The 17,609-nt window shown below is 39.7% G+C and overlaps 1 protein-coding gene across 1 annotated transcript in view; it reads left to right on the top strand.

Moving 5' to 3' along the window:
- ADAMTS6 (ADAM metallopeptidase with thrombospondin type 1 motif 6) overlaps window positions 1–17,609 on the top strand; it is a 249,235-nt gene that overhangs the window by 200,607 nt on the left and 31,019 nt on the right. The window contains exon 19 of the mRNA XM_063454066.1: window positions 5,257–5,395. Within this exon, the coding sequence (XP_063310136.1) occupies window positions 5,257–5,395 (139 nt within the window). The remainder of the gene's footprint in view (window positions 1–5,256; window positions 5,396–17,609) is intronic.

The raw sequence follows: 17,609 nt of genomic DNA, 5'->3' as shown, positions 1-17,609 counted from the left end.
GCCCCTTGCATGGGTATTCACATATAAAGCTGTGCGTGGCCCCATTAAAACCAGTTATCTCACAGCATAGAGCCTCGCCTCATGTTTGTGGAAGAAAGCTACAACAGCTGTCTCTCAGCTTGGAGAGCTAAATCACTAGCTCTTGTAAGAGCTGTTCCTGGTCTGCATCACAGCATCCCTCCCACTAAGGGGAAAAGAACATCTCTGGTGGTGAAACCCCTCTTCCCATCGGGATGGCCGCCACAAAGTGATTCATATATTTCCAGTGGGCCATATTCCTAGTGTAAAAAACTAAGGGTGATACTCAAAATGTTGCATAGTTACTATGTTTTATAACAATATAGGATGATAAAAAGTCCATCATACATTGCTGCACCTCTTGATCCATGTAAAGGAAAGCAAAATAAGAGGGGGAAAAAAACCTTGATTCTTTTATAAGAGATGAGCATATCTCTGGTAACTTACCGTATATACTCGAGTATAAGCCGAGTTTTTCAGCCCATTTTTTGGGCTGAAAAACCCCAACTCGGCTTATACTCGAGTCAAGGTCTGTATTATGGCAATTTGCATTGCCATAATACAGACAGGGGGGAGAGGGGGGCTGGCAGAGCTGTTACTTACCTGTTCTGCAGCTCCTGTCAGCTCCCTCCTCCTCTGCGCCGTCCGGTCAGCACCTCGGGCAGCTCCCAGTGTAAATCTCGCGAGAGCCGCGGCTCTCGCGAGATTTACACTGGGAGCTGACAGAAGAGCAGAACGGACGGCGCAGAGGAGGAGGGAGCTGACAGGAGCTGCAGAACAGGTAAGTAACAGCTCTGCCAGCCCCCCTCTCCCCCCCACTGAACTGCCACTGGACCACCAGGGAAGGAGAGCCCCCCTCCCTGCCATATATCAAGCAGGGAGGGGGGACGAAAAAAAAATATATAAATAAAATACGAAATAATAATACAAAATTAATAATAATAAAAAAAATTAATAATAACAAAAAAAAGGGGGATAAGGACCACTATGGGAGGGGGGGGGGGTATAAGGACCACTATGGGAGGGAGGGGGTATAAGGACCACTATGGGAGGGGGGGGGGTATAAGGACCACTATGGGAGGGAGGGGGTGGGATAAGGAATACTATGGGAGGGAGGGGGGGTATAAGGACCACTATGGGAGGGAGGGGGGGTATAAGGACCACTATGGGAGGGAGGGGGGGTATAAGGACCACTATGGGAGGGAGGGGTGAGATAAGGACCACTATGGGAGGGAGGGGGGGTATAAGGACCACTATGGGAGGGAGGGGGGGTATATGGACCACTATGGGAGGGATGGGGGGGGATAAGGAACACTATGGGAGGGAGAAGGGGGATAAGGACCACTATGAGAGGGAGGGGGTGGGATAAGGACCACTATGGGAGGGGAGGGGGAAGTAAGGACCACTAGGGGAGGGGAGGGTAAGGACCACTAGGGGAGGGGTGAGTCAGGAACACGGGGGGGGGGGTAAGGACCACTGAGGGAGGAGGAGGGGAAGTCAGGACATATGGGGGGGGGAGGGGGCGGCAACATTTTTTTTGCCTACGGCGGCAAATATCCTTGCACCGACCCTGCACACACTGCATTCACACACTGCATTCATACACACACACACTGCATTCATGCACACACACACTGCACTCATACACACACGCTGCACTCATACACACACGCTGCACTCATACACACACACATACGCACACACTGCATTCATTATACACACACTGTAAATAAATATTCAATTAATATATTTTTTTTAGGATCTAATTTTATTTAGAAATTTACCAGTAGCTGCTGCATTTCCCACCCTAGTCTTATACTCGAGTCAATAAATTTTCCCAGTTTTTTGGGATAAAATTAGGGGCCTCGGCTTATATTCGGGTCGGCTTATACTCGAGTATATACGGTAATAGCACCTTTTCCATAATGTGAATACAAGAATAATTTTTATGATCAAACCTAGACCCAAAATGCCAGCTAGATCTCTCCTTGCATCAGCAAGCTGTAGCCTCATATATTAAATCGTGTGGATCAACAGGAAAGTGGTCTCATTCATTGCTATAAGGTAAAATAGTCTACAGCGAGTCTAAGCACCTGTCATTACAAACGAATTATCCCATAACCCACAAACTCTTATTGGATAAGATTAGTCCCACAGTTTACAATGATATACCCCTGATTGGAGCATATGATTCTGGTGTTAAAGGCAACAGACCCACTAAGCAGTGCATGAAGGGATACTTTCACAGTAAGTAACTTTTTTTTTTTTTTTTTTTTAATATTTTCAAATTAAAGGACCACTATAGTGCCAGGAAAACATACTCGATTTCCTGGCACTATGGTGCCCCCACCTCAGGGTCGCACTCCCATGGCGCTGAAGGGGGAGGAAGGGGTTAATCCCTTACCTTTTTTTCCCTCGGCACTGGGACTCTCCTCCCTCTTCTGACGTCCCTGGCTGAATGCGCATGCACGGCAAGAGCATTCTGAATGCTTTCCTATGGACGCTGGCATCTTCTCACTGTGAAAATCACAGTGAGAAGCGCCTATAGCGGCTGTTAATGAGACAGCCACTAGAGGCTGGATTAACCCATAGGTAAACATAGCAGTTTCTCTGAAACTGCTATGTTTACAGCAGAAAGAGTTAAACCTAGCTGGACCTGGCACCCAGACCACTTCATTAAGCTGAAGTGGTCTGGGTGCCTATAGTGGTCCTTTAACACTTTAACCCCTTAAGGACATATGACATGTGTGACATGTCATGATTCCCTTTTATTCCAGAAGTTTGGTTATTAAGGGGTTAAAATACACCACAAAAGATCCTTATACAGCTTACAGCCTGCCTTCCCTAGTTTACAGTCTTAGAATATTTTCATCATAGAATAATTAGACGACTTTTTAACTGGGTAAAAGGGGAAGAGTTGAAATGCAAGCAAATAATAATCAAATATCTATATCACTATAAATCTCTATTACACCAATTAAGAAATATTCAGAATTAAATTAACACTATAGTGTCAAGAACACACACATGTATTACTCACACTGCAGTGGTTAAATGAACATCATATGAAATGTAGCCCCAAAACATTTTGGATGGGAAAATTCACAATCACCAGGCTTTCACAGGTGACTGCCCCCCGCCCTCCTCCTCCACTATGAAAAGGTGTTTTTACTCACCTGGCCCCACATGGCTCCGCCTTCATGGCTGAGATAATCAATTTTGACAATATCAGCCAATACCATGCTTTCCCATAGCATTGGGAGGCTAGTGGGCATGCCTTGCAAAATACTGTACAGTGCCAATCAGCATCTCCTCATAGAGATGCACTGATTCAATACATCTCTATGGGGAATGTACAGTGCTTTCATGCAATGTGCAGCACTGACATAGGAAGCACCTCTAGTGGCCATCTGAGTGACTGCCACCAGGAGTTTTACTAGGCAGCAATGTAAACAATGCCTTATTTCTGAAAAAGCAGTGTTTACATTGAAAAACCTGCAGGGACAGACTATAGACACCAGAATCACTATGTTAAGTTGCAGTGACTCTGGTGACTATAGTGTCCCTTTAAGTATAAATTAACATGAGTCATGATAATAACCCTTTAACCCCTTAATGACGGATGACGGACCCGGCCCGTCATGCTGGGTAAGCACTTAACGCCGGATGACGGACTAGTTCAGTCATGCGCTAAAATTAACCCCAGATCGCCCCAGACACATAAATTAATTTATTTTGAATTACTTTTTCTAAGCTGGACATAGTATGCACATGCTATTATTGCCAAAACTGATTTTTTAAAAAATTTTGGGGCATTTTTTTTATAATTAATGAGAATTTATTTATGTATATGTGACATCAAATTAAAGCCCTATTTGCCCTCTGAAAAAAGGTATATAATATGTGTTGGTGCAATAAATGACAGCAATGCAAATTGCGTTTGGACACAAACAGCAACAGATGCAAAAATGGATTGTGTCCTTAAGGGTAAGACAAGCTTTTGAAGCTGTGTCCTTAAGGGGTTAAACTTTAAATGGCTTGTTTGTTTTCTACTTTTCTTGAGTAAAACACATCTGTCAAGGAGTACAGTAAATGGCATTTTCACATGTACAATACAGCAGCTAATAAATGCTGAATTATCCCATGTATTACTATGTTAGAATTCAGATTCTTCTGACAGCCTGTTTTATTCCATTTCACAGCATTCGTCCCGTTGCCTTAGCGAACATTGCAAACACCTTGGGCTGATGTTTGTAGTTGTACAATTGGCCTTATATGGTCAGTAAATGTTAGCCTAACTCCTTTCAGACTTTGCAGGAAATTTCAGTGAACTGAAAGATTGAGCTATTCTTTTTGGCTTTCTATCACGGTTTTTATAGTATTTCACAGAATGACTTAACTTGGTAATTTAATTTAGAGAGATCAATCCAGCATGCTGTCACTGAAAGCTAATAAAACAATTCTGTTGTAATACTGTGTGTGTATGCAATACATTGATGCATAATATATAGATATACAAGCGGGGCCAAATGATGTTTTCAGAGGTTGGGAAGAATTTTGAAAGCTTTTTCTTTCACTTACCTTCCCTGGTGATCAAATAAGTGAGCGGAGGTTCATGGTTTAACCAGTAAAACACTATGCAGGGTTATTCATGAAAGTGTACATTGTCAGGGATGGCAAGTGAATTTAAAGTGAATTTCCACTTTTAGGCCAAAATAGTCAAACTGGAAAAACCTCTCATCCAAAAAGACAGCTACATATTCAGTTTGGCTTATTTTAGTGTAAAAATTGAATTTCCTGCAGTTCCCATTTCAGGGAATGACTCTCTATAGCAGGGCTAGGCAACCTTCGGCAATCCAGATGTTGGAGTACTGTGGACTATATCTCCCAGAATGCTCTTACATCCATATGTTGACAAAGCATCATGGGAGGGGTAGTCCAAAACATCTGGAGTGCCGAAGGTTGCTTATGCTTGCTCTAGACCATTGAGTTCAACCTTTTGAATACATCTTTTTTCTGTTGATGATCCAAATTAAGGCAAAAAAGCCAATGTAAAGCAATATGAATTATGTCACAAAACACAAAAAGAGGGGGGAATTCTTTGGGAAAATTGATAAGAGAATCCAGCCCACTATTTGAAATTTATTTTTACAAGCATTAGATGCTATATAGGTTTGCTATAATTTTTTTACAGTAAAATAGAATAGTCTATTTAATTGTGTCATTGTATATCAACAGATTCTTCTTCAGGAACAAAATTTGGGTATACGATATAAATTTAATGTTCCAATCACACGCACGGGTAGCGGAGACAATGAGGTGGGATTTTCGTGGTATCACCTACCGTGGTCTGAGTGTTCTGCAACCTGTGCTGGAGGTAAGAAATTCTATGGCGAAAAGACTAATTATTGCAAAACGTGTGTGTGTTGCGTTTAATAAACTGGTATAAAATATAGTGCTTCCTCAAAGGCGAGTCACCTAACTTTAACGGAACACTCTACACACTGTAATCACTTAAGTCTGCTGTGATGATAATGGGGATGGTGCCAGGACTGCCATGGTGCCCTCTCTGTGTAATTAGTCACACTGTATTAGAACTGTTTAAAAAGTTTGAGCATTTACTTAGGTCCCCCAGGCACCCATACCACGTCCTGATTCTCCTGCTTGTATATTTTCATTGGTCTGAATCACAAATGATACAAGTCCATGTTCATTCGCTGGGAGCACTCAGCTAACATTCTTATTTAGTGAGTGTGGCCCTGCATTGCCTGCATAGCTCAGTGGAACTGTTCTAAAATGGTCAGACAAAAACATTGTATTGCTTCAGGTGCTTGGAGTGGTCCTTTAAAACCACAAATGAATCAAACACCACATGATAAAAATGGGTGCAGATTATTACTGCAGACTTCACTAATAAAAGGTTGTTTTTTTAACCATTTTCATGTTGAATTAATTCACTTTGGATAAAACTCTCAAATTATATACAAAAATATGAGTGGGAGCAGCAATGTTTGTTTTCTTTGGTCCCATATCCACTGCGCCAATTTAAAAAGCAATTTTCTAGGTAAGTATACAGTTTAATCTATTCATGTTGCCATTACTGTATTATCAAATTAACTAGAAAACGTATATATTTAATTTCACCAAACTGATCTTTTTTTGCAAATTATGTATCCAAATTTAAGACCCTACTGTCAGCCAGGGTCTGACTGCCTTATTTAGGCGTCAGCAGCTCCATAAAGTCCTGTGTTCCCTGACATTCCATATTGGAATACAATCTTTAAAAACAGATTTTTATGATAGAACACTGTGACCTTTAATGGATTAAGACTAACCTCATTATTCTAATTTATTTATATTGTGAGAACAAAGTCTTCAGCACTGTGCGGTGCAGAGAGGGCACGCATATTAAACAAACTGTCACAGAAAGGAGAAAAAAACAAAAACTAAAATCTACAAATAGGGAAATTCATCTGTGTCTACTGGTGACTTGTCTCATCCCTCTGTCACCAAAAGGGTTAAAAACAAGCCTCAGATCAGAGTGTTTGTTTTAGGAGGAAGTCATATTAGAGATAATAGTGTTATTTAATCTTGCACGCAAAGAGGTATTATTGTCTGTATGATTATTTATTTTTTGCCTTTACAAATTTTGCATGACTAAATATAAATCACATGCTGCCCCCATACTCCTAAATATTTGGGTCATACTGTACCGGTATGCGTCAGTGACCCATTGTACAAAGCGACAATCTGTGCTTTATAACCATGTAGTCCAGTATGGTCATGCCATCATTAACAGCTGGAGTGACAATATAGGACATCCCAGAGATAAACCGCATATGCACAATGTGTTAGACAGAGATTCGTAGCACTCAATAACAGCATACACAAGAAAGCACTGAAACCTTAACCTTATTGAAGACTTTTCTTCCAAAACACTACCCTAGTCAGCTGGAATTCTTTATTTGTTTAGCAAGTATGACCTTTGGCAAAATACCGAGACGGGATAATTCTCTTCCCTGAAGACAGCTGACTGTTTGGGGTATTGCAGATAAGTGCATTTTTAAATGCAATCCATGCCAGGGTTGTTTTCATTCTTTGTGTTCTTACCAGCAGCCAGCTGTTCGCCAGCTTTTGTAAACTGTTTTGAACAATGGCTTCAGTCACTGAAATTGATCTACTTGCTAGTAAAGTAGCTACTGCTTCTTTGCATTTGCTTATTTTCTCTCAGAAGTAAACACTGGTAGCTTTTCTGCATCCTCGCCCAAAGGTCATTCTATTGTACCTTTGACTATCCGGAGGTATAGAGTAATCTCCTCATCCCCTGTCACCGAAAGGGTTAAACCAATCTCTGGCCAGGATGTTTGCTTTAAGAGGAAGTCGCATTAGAGATAATAGTGTTTTTTTAATCCTGCACACAAAGGTATTATTGTAGGTATTTGTTTTGGGTTTATATAGGCTGTATCACTATACATACAACACGGCATCATCATTATCTTCTAAAAAAAAAAAAAAAGTGCTGAAAGGTTTTATAATGTAAATTAACTTCTCTTTTTTTTCTCATTTTTTTTTTGTTTTCATTTTCTTAAATATGTTTAAACCTAGAGCCGGAAAATGTATGAAAGCATTATGAAAGAAATAAGTTTATTAGAATAAAATGCATGGTCTGTGCTTTTCATGTCAGAGTGTACATTTATCAATTAAATATGTGTACTATTCATATTCAGATTCTCTACATAACCTCTGTCTATAAGAGAAATGTAATATCTTTTGAAATTTATTTTAGATAGTCTGCTTTTAGGCATTAGAGATGTGTTCTATTTGTTAATTTATTTTATTGAAGTGACAGGGAGATAAAAATAGATTAATCTAGTCATTTTTTTTACAGGATGATTATATGTTCCATATGTTGGTGTTTTTAGATTTCTACTTAGCGAGTACGCAGCTTGGGTGCTCCAGCTATTTTTGGACTCAATTTCCCATTGGTACAAAGTGATGTAGTGGTTATGGTTCCAGGAGTGCCTGGTGCCCCACCATTGTAAATAGTCAAAATATTTTAGAATGGCTTGACTTCTTAACTGTGGTCTGCTGGGTTCCACTCCCCACCTCCACTACATCCAACAGAGAGCCTTAAGCTCTTGCTTCAGTTAGCTCTGCTAAGTGAATCTCTGCACTGCCGGGCCTAGCTCAGACAGAGAACTTCTGACTCTATAGCATATGTAGTGGCGGCATAAAGCATCATCCAGTGGACCCCAGGTAAGAAGTCAAACCATTTTAAAACAGTCTGACTGCTTACAATGAGAAGGGGGACCGGGCACTACTGGTACCATAACCGGTACAGTGCACTGTAGTGGTTATGGTGCTCATAGTATTCCTTTAACCCCTTAAGGACACATGACATGTGTGACATGTCATGATTCCCTTTTATTCCAGAAGTTTGGTCCTTAAGGGGTTAAATTCTCTACCAGCCAACTCCTGCTCTGTGTCCAAATTGACCATTTTAGTTTATTCATAGAATGGCATTACTAATCAAACTGTGGGAAATGTGGCCATGGGTGTGATGAGCTGTAGGGGTTCTTCTCTGTGAAACATCCAATCTCTAATGATTATACACCTGTCCAAGGACACTTGTTTTCCAGCAATCTGGCAAAATTTAAAGGAAATTAGTTGTTAATATCTATAACTAATTTACACAAGCAAACATGTAACAGAGGTACTTGCCCTAATCCACGTTTAAAGTTTTATGTCCATTTTGTCCGATTTAAAATCAGTATACTTTTGCTGTCAGCTGTGCTTTCTCTAAACTAGTAAATTGATTCCCTTCTAGGAATAGTTGACAAATGATATGGGGCACCTGCCTGCCAGATGTCATACCTTAACATTATGTATTTTCTTAAATGTGTCCTTATGCTTGTTGATCTACGTAAATCCAGTTCTCTGAATGATGTGGTCCTGCATGCCACAAGTTATGCTATAATGTGATGTCAATGCCACATTGAAGTCAATACTTTTATCAGAAAGCATGCAGGCAGTGCTGTCAGTATTTGGATATTTATACTTATTGTTTACATGGGTGATTTAAGAACCTTTTTATGAACGGAGAGCTACTTATTAGCTTAGAGTGTCCTAGCCTAGCGGTGCTCCTACCTGGTTGCAGTTCATGCTTCCTCAAGCTGCTTTTCACAGATTAGTTATGGACAGAGACAGTAAAGAATGGCACTGAAGAGCCAACTTTGGGGTTAAACTATTTATGAATAGTTAGACTCCTAATGGAAGCACCAGGGGTCACAATGACTTTATTTTGATTAAGTTGTTATGGTGCCCGAGGTGTTCCTTTATTGCTTTTAATTGGTGCAGGCATGTGCAATTTACAATAAGATGAATGTGTTATTACCCATTCAGGACTTTTATCAAGATGACAATATCGTGCATAGCGACATTTATTTAGACCACTGAAATATTAGAGTCAGGTTAATTGATACAGGAAGGTATTATTATTATTATTATTATTATTATTATTACCATTTATATAGCACCAACAGATTCTGTAGTGCTCTACAATATTATGAGAGGGGGGGGGGGGGATTTACCTATAAAATAAGTGTAGTAAGGTATAGTAAGTAGAAAGTAAGGGTAGCTGAGAGTGGGGGTTGATGAAAACAAGGATGACAGAGCTCAAGAATAGCAAGAAACAATGATAACTGAGACTGAATGAGAGTGGGAACAGGCATTAAAGGGACACTCCAGGCACCCAGACCAATTCTACTCATTTGAGTAGTCTGGGTGCCAACTCCCCCCACCCTTAATCCTGCAAGTGTAATTATAGCAGTTTTTATAAACTGCAATAATTACCTTGCAGGATTAAGCCCTCCTCTAGTGGCTGTCTATCAGACAGTCACTAGAGGGGCTTCTGTATGCTTAGAACACGAAAAGTGTATTAAGCAACGCTGGACATCCTCACTCTATGTGAGGACCTCCAGCGTCACCGAACTCCCCATAGGAAAGCATTGAATAATGCTGTCCTATGGGGAAGTCTAATGCACGTGCACGGCCATTGCCGCGCATTAGGTCTCCCCCACCGGCTGATGGGGCAACATGTTACAGTACACTGTGTAACAAAGAAAAGTAACATAAATAGAACAATGTAGCTAATCAGCTAGTTAAACCTAATCTGATGAAATACATAGTATATGCAGCTATCTGGCAGTGATAATCAGGAAAGCGAGAAAAAATGTTCTGTAGCCCTCTCCCCGCGTGTGCACCAGATCACTATTCAGAGTAACGTTGTCTTTCTAACCAGACTATTACTATGTAGGAATACTTAAAAGGAAAAAGAGCGGCCAATTGCCCTGGTCTATAGGTAGTTAAATAGTTAATACTTAATTGTTAATTAATTAATTTAAAAAAGCACAAAATAGACTTAAGATATATATGTCGGTGGAGTGAACACAAAACACATAGTTATGTAGGAATTCTTGACTAAAAGTAGGGTTTGTGTAGAGAATGCAGAAACTCTACAATTCACTGAGCAACCGTCTGAGGCTACCCTGGCCCCCTAAAATGATCAGGATCCACCTTCTATGACTCAATAATGATGTATTAAATAAATTACAAAAACTGAAACAGAAAGCTATTTACTTGGATCTCTATTCAGTATATCTATCAGATGATGAAACACATCACAAGAGGCTTCAAAATATAAAAAAATTACCAACAATAGGACAAAACAACCCAGAGGTTTGCCACAAATGGGTTGAGTTCTCAATAAATGCTTGCTGGATCTCATGCATGTCGTGATAGAAATCCAACTGATACCAAATGCCAAGAGCTGATTAATAAACTCTCTGCAGTCTTGGCATATTATAGGAATGACCTTATCCAGTTCTAGAGACAAAAACTGGATAAGGGTGAGCAGCAACTATGAAGAATATTTGATATACAGGTTACTTTCTGGAAGCCACAGTACACCCTGCAAACACTGCTGGAGAGCTAAAATTAGGAAGCTTCAGGAATCCACTGTAGACTTCACCTACAGTTCCATCAAGAGCTTCAACTCAGATGCCAATATAATAGAGGAATCCTCTACTCAACATTACCCACTGCAGTCACCGTAGCATTTCTAAAGGTGAACGGTGTGCTCTTAAACCTTTGGCAGATGAGTCAATCACTATCCGAGCAGTCGAGAATGGCAGAGGAATAGTGATTTTAAACTGTACAGATTACAGGGAGGAAAAAAGATGAAGTGCACACTCAGTATTGGAAATTAATAATAAAAACCACCACTGGTGTGAATGTGGAGCGCTTACAAATTTGTTGACTCACCCATATGGGTTAACATACATATGTATGGAAAACGTGACTCATAGCGATATATCTGAAACAAATGTAAATGCAAGAAATAGTGCAGATAACGTTTTCAATAAGTGCAGTGAGGGAATATTCTATATGGTCTCACTCACATGTAGCAGAGCCCTATAGGATAGGCTCAGATCTCAATGGCCTGCGTGTGCTTATGGTGACACAGTACCCAATCGGTCCTCTAGGCGTCTGGAGATCCTTATGCATACATGAGAGAGAGAGGGAAAACAAGGGGAAGAGGAGAACCCCTAGTGCGGTCAATCCCAATGTACAATGTCAAATCGTGCAGAAAAAGTGGCTTCTCACCTGATGTGGAGCCCTATACCTGGCTCCTGGTGTGTAGGTGTCTGTGCCTTTAAGGGGGCAACTACCCTTCTTTAAGCAGCAACAATGGGAGATGGATTCCAAATATAAAACAAAATTTATTAAATAAAGTAGTACAAACTTACAAATAAAGTATGAACAAAATTGTGAGAAATTATAAAATGTGGAATCTTCAATCCTCCAGCCGAAACATGTTTCACTGTACCCAGACAGCTTTTTCAATCGGTAATAGAGTTGCTGCTGTTGCTTGTTCAAATACTTTGTACTTCCTCCTGTGTGGTCCTTCAAACTTCCCTCCCTCCAATCCGCTGGCGTCCTTTTTTATGAACAGCTGTACTGTGTTAGTAATGAGAATACTCCAGTCTCGGGCAAGTCACGTGACCCAAAGCGTCACGTGCCGCATCACAAATTGGGCGTGTTTTCAATGTAGGGCTCACAGTTCCTTATCGTCCATTTTGAAGTTGGGCAAAATGCCCTTACTTCAACCAAGTCTGTTCCTATTTACAAACCAGATGCTCAATTTGAGCGATATATAAACGAAAAAATGAAAAAATGAAGGGAGAAAGGGGGATAGTATTATTGTATATTGCTTACAAGTTAATTCATAAAATTTACATATCAAAAAATAAAAACCATCTACTGTTTTTCATTTAAAGTGACAGTACATGCATAAAGACAGGTGGTGAATAGGAGTGTGCTCTTTTCGGACAAATGCTGATTATTATTGAATAGATCTCTATTGTATCAGCAGCTTATGTTCAATGATGATGTCAATATTAAAATATATAAGTAAAAAAAATATATAAATATATAGTAGGTTCCTAGTTGGTCTCCCATACAAGTACTAACCAGGCCTGAGCCTGGATGGCTTCTGAGATCTGACAAGATCAGGCATTTTCAGACTGGTATGGCCATAGAATAAATATATTCAAAATGTATGAAACATACTAATAAAAAATAATTTAAGTTAAAAAATGACATAGCTCAAAATCATCATTGAGACCAGTAGGCTGCATGGTATTCAGGTTAAAAATCCATTGCATCTCCCTTTGGCCTAATTTTTTCAATAAAATCTCCATATAACATATAGATGTTAAGGTGTTTCTTAAATTCTTTACTCCTCTATATCCAGTCTTAGGCTTCTCCGGAAGAATACTATTAAGGAGGGGGTCATTTCTTAAAATTGGCCAATATTTAGAGACTATTTTTCTAAATTCTTTACTTTTACAGTTAAAGTCACATAAAAGTCCTATTGTTTGTTGTTCTCCTTTATTTTTTAGTGTTGTATTTAATTAGATCTTTTCTGTCCTTTATTTTGACTTCTTCAAGGGCTTTCCCCAACAATGTCTCGTTATATCCCTTCTCTCTAAAATCTTTCATAATTTTGTAGGATTGGTCCTGGAACTTGCATTTCTCCATGCAAGGATAAGGAGCCTGAGCAATTGCGCTTTGGGTGCATTCAGCAACCATGGGGAGAAATGACAGCTATTCTCCCCAATGTAGCTGTTAACAAGTTTTAAGTCTAGAAAATAGTGTCTGAAAAGGCCCCTGTGTTTGCCAATGCATTTATGTATATGTATGATACTACATTTTCAACAATATGGACACAAGATGATCAAATATATTCGCTATATTGATGATGTACTGTGAGAATTGTTAGCAGTGGAACATCATCTCAACTTCCTTCCAACTACTAGATTTTCTTAGAAATAACATGTCAATCATATTGAATTTCTTAAATGGAATATCTTCTCTAAGGATGATCATATTGAGTATGCTAACACCCTGCTACACACACAGATAGTTTATTCATAACAACTCTGTGACTGACATATTCCTTTAGAGAGGGTACAAGCCTCACAGTTTGGACAATGCACTTGCTAAAGCAAGAGCTAGACCATCCTCACCTTTGTAGACAGGCATGACATGTGTACAGACCTACATTTACTCACTCCCCTGGAAGGAAATGGAGCCTACCACCAATTTTTCCATGAATAGCCCCTCAAGAGTTTTTAAAGAGGCGCTAACCTATGCGATATACAAAATGATCAATTGAAAGGCTCACCTCAATTTGTTTTTAATATATTAATAATTTTATAAAGTTTTGTAAGAAAATAGATTTTTTTTAAGTGAGGTATATGCAAAAAAAAAAGAGAAAAAAAACCTTGGGACGGAGAGTATTTGAAAACCGACAGATTCTCTGGTCTTCCCTGCTTCACTCTCTGCACAGAAGCAGGGAAGATCAGAGAGATTTCAATTTTAAAGTAATTTTAGAATCTTAGGCCTAAAAAACTATACTAAGTAGCTCTAAATTTTGAAATTCAGTTTAATGCATCTTAGTGAATAACTCTCCCAGTGATTAAATTATCAAACTTTGAATTGCATTCTATTGACCATGAAACATAGTTACATAATGATATTGGTTAAAAAAGACTAAAGCTCACCAAGCACGGTTTTACAGAAATACCAGTATCTGCTGTTTTTGTGTCACAAAAAGCAAAAAATTGCCTAAACTCCAAAGCGGCAATCGGAGTTATTATATCAACAGAGTTCTTGTAACAAGCCGTTAATAATGCACAATATTAAATATTGCCAAAAAGCATCATGACATTGATGAATGATGTCTACTAAATTATATAAATGGTTCAACTATTTATTTTGCACTTAATTCAATTTAGTTTTCAGTTCACGGTGATTCACAAGTTTGTGAATACCTCTCATGAAATGCTGAATAATGCTCAATGTCTAGTATGTTTTGATATTCAGATTAATGTAACTGAATATAATATACTATGTTAAGTTTAGTTTTGGTGTGCTTGGAGAAATTGGGTTTTATGTTAGCTCAATGTTCTTCAGGACAGTCATATTTTAACTGCACAACTCATCATTATGCAAGTAAATTCCATGTTACATTCCAGGACTTCCTCTGCCAATGATGATATTATGACTAGACGCGACAGGAGATTGTAGATGCTTTAAGATTTCCTCCTCCTGTGTCTGCCAAGTTTGTTTTCCCATGGATGTTTGTTGAAGTGGGATATTGCCAGATGCCTACTGCTGTACCATATTTAGTCCATTTCATTTGTCTTGAAATATGGTGACACTAGAAAGGAATACATCAATCTTCAAACAAATAGCTTCCATTCCAGTTCTGTAGAAATGTAGTCACTACTGTTATCTGATTTTGTGACCCATAATATTCCAGTCTCGTTACAGTCTCTGGTATCATTAACAAAGAGGCAATGGATGGATTTCGCTCTCAAGTTCAAGGTCTGTGATGGGTTTCTTGATATGATTTATGTCAAAGATGCACCCATGCAAAATTTAAATTACAGTGTATTATACATAAAACACACAGAGTACTTTTTAAGATAATTCTGAATGTGGTGATTTAGCATATTTTATGGAGGCCTCTATATTTTCCACCAAATCTGTTCAGTTATGTTGAATGCAATGCTTTTGATGGGGGGCATAGGGCAGTCACTGTGCTCAATCCATCAAATGTTCTTCAAAGAAAAACATTCTCTATGGGAAGCATTCTTGTGCTGTGTATCATAAAGCCCAGTGTTAAGTCCTTTGATTTTTGAAGGTCTTCTGTGAGGGAGAGCCTCTAGTTCAGTGGTAAGCAACCTTCGGCACTCCAGTTTTTGTGGACTACTTCTCCCATAATGCTCTTACAGCCTAATGCTTGCAAAGCACCAGGGGAGATGTAGTCCACAACATCTTTGCTGAAGGTGTGGAGAGATGTGGTGTAATGGATCCCCTATACTCCGATTGTAAATATTTCCGAAGTGAAATAGTGATTATATCTCTGATCTATCCAAACATCAGCCAAGACTTGATGAAGGGTACAAGAAGAATGTTTTATTATGGCCCAGTGGCTGGTTTATATACACAGACCCCCCCTAATTATCTCCCAGACACTAGAGTTACAGAGTTTTACAATAAACATCTCAAAATATACAGAATATTTATAGGAACCTCCGCAAGTATTATATCCCTGGATAGCTGGGATCTGAGCGCCCAAGTTGTCAAAATAGTGAACAGATCCATGGTTCTGAATAACCACCGGGGTAAAGTCTTGACCGGCCGTGCACGTGGTCCTATGCCCAAAATAGTTCCAAGGCGTTTGGTGCTTTGGACGGTCATCTTTCAGGAGTTCCCATTCGAAAACAAATGAACGTTTCCCCTGGCTTGGAGGTAGCGGATGTTCTCCTAATTCGTGCAAACATTCATACTAAACAGCGCTGTCCTGCCTTGTCGGGAACGATTGCAGGCATCGACACAGTCACCGATGTTTGCTCGTTTAAGTATCCGACTTGAACTTGAAGTGTTGCTGCCTTCGTTCGGGAGACAAGATGGCCGCCATTTTCCAGAGCACATGTTGTTCTGTTATACGAACGGCGGCCACACAGCAAGAACATTTAAGTTTGTGGTTACTTTGTAGTTAACGTGCCAGGGGGGTGGTCGGGGTTCGGGAGGTTGCAAAATACCAAATGGAGAAAAGTACTTGGGTTTGGGGAAACTGGGAAAATGAACTAGGGGGAACTGTTCATAGATAGTGAGAAGTAGTGCGTTTGTCACATGTGGTTTCAGACAAATGTAAACATTGCCTTCTTTTAGAAACAACGATTGACATTGTTTGACCAATCTGTGGACCAAAATCACTAGATTAAGAAGTAATTTTCATGTTGTACCTCGTGTTAAAGAGTGAAGGTTTTGACTTTATATTCAGATTAATGGAGCACTACCACAATTCCTAGAGTGGAATTAGTTATATTACATGTTGATGCAGGGATATCTAATACTTTCATCTAATAGGTTTGTTTTTTTTAATTTATATTTTATTATGTTTGTATGTACATTATACAACATTTTCCATTATATTGTAAAATGTTTTAGTATACATGAGCATGGTAACGTCAGACATGGCCATCTGTCAAGATAACACATAGCACAACATCAATTAACAGTATAGTAGCAAAGGCTGTACTCAGCTTCCCAAGGGTAGACCACTTGTAAGGTGTGGGGACAGAGGTATGGAACTGTGATCAGGGATTGCTCCATTTGGCAGCTCTCCACGGTATTTTATGAGGCTTCTGTTTTCTGTGCTCCTTATGTCCCCCTATATTCTGTGATGGGGTTGGGGCATCCTTTGGGGTTGGGCTGACAGACCTAGGGTCTTCAGAAATATCTCTGCATTTCCTGATGTCAGCAACAGGCTCTGTCCTCTTTTATCCACCAGCATGGATCCCTTCATTCCACAACGGTATTTTAGGGAGCAGTCCCGTAGTTTTCTGGCTATTGGTCAGGACGGCAAACGGATTGTCCCCCGAGACCTGGAGCAGTTCATGCGACGAAAGCAACCTCGCCACTGGCTTTTGGAGGAGTCCTACAATGTGACTATGGCCCCTGTGATAAATCCTTGTTAAAACCACTGTTTGTGCCTTTTGGACTTATAACAAGTACACTTCGAACTCCTGAAGCGGTTCAAAGCGGCAGTTCGAACTACCGAACAACCGCACGAACCAGAGACCACCCTAGAGCTGGTTAACACCTATTAAAAACTTGAAATGTTTCTCACCGCAGTGTTCTAATTGTTCTTCAAGGTGGCCGCAATTCCTATGGACAACCATGAGGTGGTGGCCATCTTGTTCGCATGAACGCAGACTGCGATGTTTGGGCATGAATCTCATGGAACTAAAATCAGGTACAGAAACTCCCGAACATTGCTGGACTGATAGTCAGATCAGGGCTATCATAGGGATGTAATAATTGTGGGGATATTATGTATTTTTGGGGTACTTTTGGGGTTTTATAGAAATGTGTGTTTTTTCTGCTTGGAGATAATTGAGTTAATACAGTATCTGACTCAATTATCTCTCAGGCAGAGGGGAGGGATTGTGTGC

The sequence above is a fragment of the Pelobates fuscus genome, chromosome 5 (assembly GCF_036172605.1).
Source record: "Pelobates fuscus isolate aPelFus1 chromosome 5, aPelFus1.pri, whole genome shotgun sequence".
Taxonomy (NCBI): Eukaryota; Metazoa; Chordata; class Amphibia; order Anura; family Pelobatidae; genus Pelobates; species Pelobates fuscus.
Note: the sequence above shows the minus strand (reverse complement) of the source record. Positions and strands in the feature narration are given on the sequence as shown.